This window comes from Eriocheir sinensis, chromosome 63 (genome assembly GCF_024679095.1).
Source record: "Eriocheir sinensis breed Jianghai 21 chromosome 63, ASM2467909v1, whole genome shotgun sequence".
NCBI classification, from domain to species: Eukaryota; Metazoa; Arthropoda; class Malacostraca; order Decapoda; family Varunidae; genus Eriocheir; species Eriocheir sinensis.
Window position 1 is genome coordinate 8,819,367 of NC_066571.1, and position 6,000 is coordinate 8,825,366.

General features: G+C 52.0%; 1 protein-coding gene across 3 annotated transcripts; it reads left to right on the forward strand.

Annotated features, from left to right (window-relative positions):
- The first annotated feature begins 2,431 nt into the window (after positions 1-2,431).
- LOC126986986 (uncharacterized) lies at positions 2,432-5,623 on the forward strand. Of its 3 annotated transcripts, none has more exons than XM_050843576.1 (4): positions 2,432-3,043; positions 3,119-3,331; positions 3,423-4,882; positions 5,005-5,623. In XM_050843576.1, exons 1-4 carry the CDS (start codon positions 2,863-2,865, stop codon positions 5,317-5,319), a joined length of 2,169 nt encoding a protein of 722 aa, XP_050699533.1. In that variant the 5' UTR covers positions 2,432-2,862; the 3' UTR covers positions 5,320-5,623. The 3 variants fall into 3 exon arrangements, with proteins under 3 accessions (XP_050699533.1, XP_050699532.1, XP_050699531.1); XM_050843575.1 differs by having other exon boundaries at positions 2,432-2,720; positions 2,906-3,331; XM_050843574.1 differs by having other exon boundaries at positions 2,432-3,331; positions 5,005-5,622.
- The last annotated feature ends 377 nt before the right edge of the window (positions 5,624-6,000 follow it).

Below are 6,000 nucleotides of genomic sequence, written 5' to 3' on the forward strand. Positions count from 1 at the left end.
GTTAACCCGGTAGCAGCGACGGGCCAAATTTGTGGCTTTACCGTGTACCAGCGACGGGCCAAATTTGTGGCTTTACCGTGTACCAGCGACGGGCCAAATTTGTGGCTTTACCGTGTACCAGCGACGGGCCAAATTTCTGCCATGATATAAACCTCACAAAATAGATGATGCATAAACTGATAACACATGCGTTGATATATATTATGAAATGGTTTGCGTGAGTGATGATTCTTTCTCACCTAACCTAACCTAACCTTAGAAACATGACCCCCGCAGCTATCAGGTTAAACATAAAATCCTTCCTCCCAGCAGGACTGCCGCGCCTGGAAACTATATATAGGTCACAGGTACTTTCCATGACCTCCTTTCTCCAATCAATATTGCCCTTTCATCAACCGCTCTTACTTGTGTTTACTCTTACTTTATTCATTATCATATTGACCATACACGGGTAAGTACATAGCGAGTTTTGGTGAGCTACTTTCCATGATCATTCCTCTCATATTAATACTACTCCTACACTGTTTGCTCTCCTCTGTGTCTCTTTCATCACGTGAGCCATGGACACATTGAACATACACCCGAAATTGACCTGTTTTTGACCTCGTTCTTTTCTTTGGTTCTCGGCTGCGTCTATATATATGTAGCGGGGTTTTTGTGTTGGTGTTTCCGTGTTTTGCCCTTGAGCGGTCTCTCTTGCTGTAAAAAAAAATGTAGGGGGACATAGCGTACCTTTGGAGAGGGAAGGGGCAGAGAAGAAGGAGGAGGAGGATCGGCTGAAGTTTACCGCGACCATAAGACTGAAGAACTCACTAAGATAATTTCCCGCCTCCACACTCACTTGCACACTCTCCCACACCCCTTGTCTTCCCTCACTGTCCTACCATCCACTCTACATACCTTCAACACCTTCCACAACCCTCCCTACCCACACTATCATATGCTTTCTCCAAGGACGTGACTTCAACAAAACATGAATTTCCTTCCTTCTGATATTTTTCTCCACAAAGAACCTCAAGGAAAACGTATCAACACAGACTGTCTATCCTAAACCATTCTTGCGCTGTCCCCGACTGTATCTGTTTTAAAGAGATAGATAGATAGATAGATAGATAGATAGATTGATAGATAGTGGGAGAGAGAAGCAATTAACGACTTCACGGGTACTTAGATATGGTACGCAGATTACCACCACCGGCTAAACCTCAGGCGTAGAAGAATGGATTTAAGAAGCCATTTCCACACACCGAGATATCCGAGGAAGACAGCCATAACATAATAAAACCCCACACACAATACAAAGCTTTAAATCGAAGAGTTTTTAAAAGGGGTTCAATCGCTCTCTCTAAGTAAGCCGAGACGTAAAAAGTTCAGAGGCAAACAGAAGGAGTGGGAAGCGAATCCATGGACGGCCTTTAAAGCTCAGGAGGCGTCTGGTCACGGGGGTAATGGGATAGGAGGCAAAAAGAGAGAAAGGGGCATCTTATTAACATATCGTCGGCCAAGAACACACATTTGACAAGGCTTTCGTATGAGTTCACGGCCTCTCAAGCTCAGGAGGCGTCTGGTCACGGGGTAATGGGATAGGAGGCAAAAAGAGAGAAAGGGGTATCTTATTAACATATCGTCGGCCAAACACACACATTTGACAAGGCTTTCCTAGGAGCTGTGGGGCGTTCCAAGGGTAGTTTTCTTACCTCCTTGCTAGCTTGACCCTTCTTCTGTACCATGACCCCAAAAAGACAGTCATTATAACTCGCCTGATCTCGCTTTTGGCCTTTGGAAGTAGTTGATATTAGTTGGGGAAGCGTCTAACAATAGCCAACAAAGGGTCTGAGCTAACCTGCCGTGTCGGAGTTCAGGAATATACGGACTCGTTTTATGACAGGTGAAAAGGGAAAGGTAACGGATGGCGACGGGGGATCCATATCACTATTCCTTCCGTATAGATTAACAATTAATTTCCTCACACATATTTTCACTTACTCTACTCACTCACTCACTCCTTCCCTCCCTACATCTCTCCCTCCCTCCCTACATCTCTCCCTCCGTCCCTCCCTCTCTCCTTCACTCACTCACTGCCTCCCTCCTTCCCTCTCTCCCTCTCTCACTCACTCACTCACTCACTCCTTCCCTCCCTCCCTCCGTCACTCACTCACTCACTCACTCACTCATTCCCTCTCTCCCTCTCTCCCTCATTCACTCACTCACTCCTTCCCTCCCTCCCTCTTTCCCTCCCTCCCTCCCTCCCTCACTCCCTCACTCACTCACTCTGTACCTCAAAAAAATACATTACACTAACTCTACTTTCTCAGGTCAGAAGCAAAACACAGCCCGATTCAACGATCACCAAAGAGCTCAAAAATCAATCATCCAGAACAACAAACAGAAGCTACATGTAGAAAAAAAAAAAAGAATAAGCACTAAAACGACTACACACGTGTGCTGCCCTCTGGCCGGTCTTCGGAAAGCCTCTGTTACAGTTACTGAACAAAGTCGTTAATCGATTATACAAGCTTGTGTTTCTTGGACGGAGGAAGAAAGTGGGTGGAGCAATACGTTCACGATCACATACCCCCCCCCCCCCCCCCGCCACACAACACGCACATAATGTTCTGCTATTGACGTCAGGTCGCGGAGGCTTGGTCACCGGCGGACAGGTGCGTGAGTCGTCGGCGTGAGGGAGGGGAGGCGAGAGGCGACAGTAGCGGCGGCGACAGGTAAATGAAGCACGTTGGTTCGGTTTGTTCCTCCTTTGTTTCCTCGCCGACGAGGTGAAAGCGTTACTTTGCCTTTCCCTCAGCTTTCTCTACGTTGACTTTCAAGTTTATCTGGAAAATTGTGTGAAGGAACATAACGCTGATGATATGTGAGTTCTTACTGAAAGCAAGTGTGGGGCCTGCAGGTTTGTGTCTGCCCGGCGGAATGTGCAGCTCACCACGTCCGGGGCGCGGCGCGGCGGCAGGGAGCCCGACACTGCTCGGCGTGGTGCTGGTGGCGGCGACGGTGATCCTTTGGCCAGCTCTTGCCACCGACCCCACACGTAAGTGTTGTCCCATGAACTGTTGCCCCCACCCCCACACATGCACGCAGCCCCTGACGCCCCGTGTCCCCCCAGAGTGGGCCGTGTTCGAGCTGGCGGCAGGCGGCGGCAACGGGGACACCGAAACCCGCCTCACCGTGTCCCTCAAGGAGAGTCTGGCCCCCGCCGCCCCCGCCCCCCTCGCCTCCTTCACGCTGTGCGTCTGGTACTACGCCACGGGCTTCCTCGACGCCAGCACGCTGCTCAGCTACGCAACTTCAGACAGCTTGGACGACGTCATTCGTCTTCGTACGTCAATAAGAAGCTGATGAAAATACTGTCATTTTAAGATTATATCCAAAATATAATGTGAAATTGCGATTTGTATGAACTCTTTCAGGACCCAATCCAGACGACGTCACCGTGACGTATATGCAGGCCATCACCAGCCTGCCGGAGTTCGGGCCGCTGGTGGTACCCGAGAGGTGGCAGTCACTCTGCTTCCTCGGGGACCCCGACGGCTGGACGCTGTGGCTGGAGCAGAACGTGACGAGGCACGAGACAACCTTGGCGCCGCTGGCCGTCGATGGCATCATGGTGATGGGGCAGGAGCAGGACGTCGTGGACGGGGGCTACACCAAAGACCAGTCCTTTGAAGGCAAACTGACGGGCCTCACCCTTTGGCCAGAGTCACTGTCGCCCGCACAACTCCGGGCCTGGACCTCCTGCAGCCTGCCGGAGGTGACGCCGCTCCTCGCTTGGAACGACATCGAGTGGACGGTGCACAACGAGTCGGGGGAGGTCACGCTAGGAAGGCACGGGCCGTGCAGCGAGGGTGGCATCAGCACCAGAAAGTTTTTGTTGTTTACTTCAAAACTGTCACCGACAGAAGCTGAAGTATTTCTGGATATCATCGGCTTTGATCTGGTCGTCCCTCAAAACACTAAGGAGATAGAGATGTTGTCAGAACTTGTGGAGGAGAACCGGCGCCACTGCCCCATGATCGTGAAGGACGGGCACGGCGCCTGGGTGGGCCTCCTCTACAACAGTCAGTCTGACGAAGGGACGGACTTGGCGGGCCGCGAGCTGGACGGCCTGGACTTCAAGAAGAGGGTGCAAAACATTAGCCCAAACAGGAACATCGTTCAGAGCACCGGAGGAGAATGGTTCTTGTTGAAGGGATCCCTAAAAATATGCTTCCTGGGGACGCCCCGCGGGCGAGTGGTGTTTCGCCTCCGCGGCCTCCCGGCGGAGCTCACTGAGGAAGTCTCGCCACTCACTTTCTCCTTCGTGCTGGCGCGCCATGAAGGCCATGGCGTCTACTTCCACGGGTTCAAGAGACTCCATATCCTGAAGGAGGCAAACTCCTCCCGCTGGTGCATGAACAATGTATCCCTGCAGTTACTGCACCAGCGTCCGTGCGTGACGCTGGACAGGCTGCCCGTGGGGCGTCACGAATGGGAGGCGATCGGAAAAGAACAGCAACAACAACAACGTCCAGGGGAGGGCGGCCTCAAGCTGTCCCTCAGCACCTGTGCAGACCACCAGTACACCTGCTCCGACGCCACCTGCATCGACCTGGCCAAGGTGTGTGACTTCGAGTTCGACTGCTCGGACCAGTCTGACGAAAAGCGATGCACGACGGCGCTGCTGCCGCTCGGGTACCTGGACTCGTACCCCCCGTCGCTGCCGCTGCCCGTGCTGGCCCGCGTTGCCGTCAAGCGTATCATCAACTTTGACCTGCTCAGCATGACGTTCCAGGTCAACCTCGACCTCCACCTGTCCTGGCGGGACTTTTGGATCACTTTCTCCAATTTGGGAGAGGAATACAAGAAAGTGACGACGGACACGAACCAACAGGTCAGTGTGATTATGTCTCTTGAGCTGAGAAGCATCACCGTACGTGTAAACAAGGCTTTAAATCCCCGCACGATAAGGTTATGCTTGAAAAAGATGTGTACAAACTGTTTTCCTAATCGCAGGTCTGGCGGCCGGAGGTCAACGTGCAGAACAGCCCCACGCAGCCCTACACGGTGTCCGAACTCTCGGTGAAGAGGCACGGCCGCGGGCGACCCACGGAGCGAGGTGAGGGGCCGAGAGGGCGTGGCATCACGGCCGCCCGCCCTCCCGGGTTTACTTGGAAAAAGTATCATTTCTCTTTACTATACATGTTCGCTAGTTCTTCATTTTCTGAAACTGCTCTAATCAAACTTTGGCTTCGTCTTCCAACCTTGAGTTTCCCCGATAGCCCAATGCACCTTGAGCCGCCTCAGAAAGACCGGCGTGAGCACGGCTGACTCAGCTGCCACGAGTCCCTTGTTTCAGGCTACATCTTCCCGGGCGCCGAGAACCCGCTGCTGGAGACCAAGACGATCAAGGCCACCGTGAACTGCGACTTCCGGCTTCGTTGGTACCCGTGGGACGACCAGCTCTGCTTCCTGACGCTCGTGGTCTGCAACGAACTTATATTTTGAGTTATTGTTTTCCAGTGTCTGAGTTGTGCCTGTCTGACTCTTCAAGGGGAAATAGGCATCGATATCATAGTTAGAAGGAATGATTCTAAAAGTCCAATATTTGCCCAGTTTTTGCAAAGCTCCATTAAAACATCACAGCGCTTTTTTTTTTTTTTACGTTTATGCCTATAGCGCCGGTAGGCTTGCTTGAGGGGCCTGGATGGTGCTCGGCCCCAGCCCGTCATGGCGCAGGCAAGTGTTTATAGTGGCGCCATCTTCTCTTGGTTGCTCTGTTGCTGCGTAAGCTGCGACGGCACGGGAAAAACCTTGGCAGGGTCTGCGTCACGCTACAACTCTCGAACTAGTAAAAATGATCATGTAGAATTCATATATAAACTTTGTAGAACAGTGTAGATTCTTTCTTAGCCATCTTGTGTATAGTATGGACCATCTGACAAGGACGCATACCTGACGCTGATGAAGGCCGCTACAGGTGACCACGCGCGTCTCTCTGAAGTTTAATCG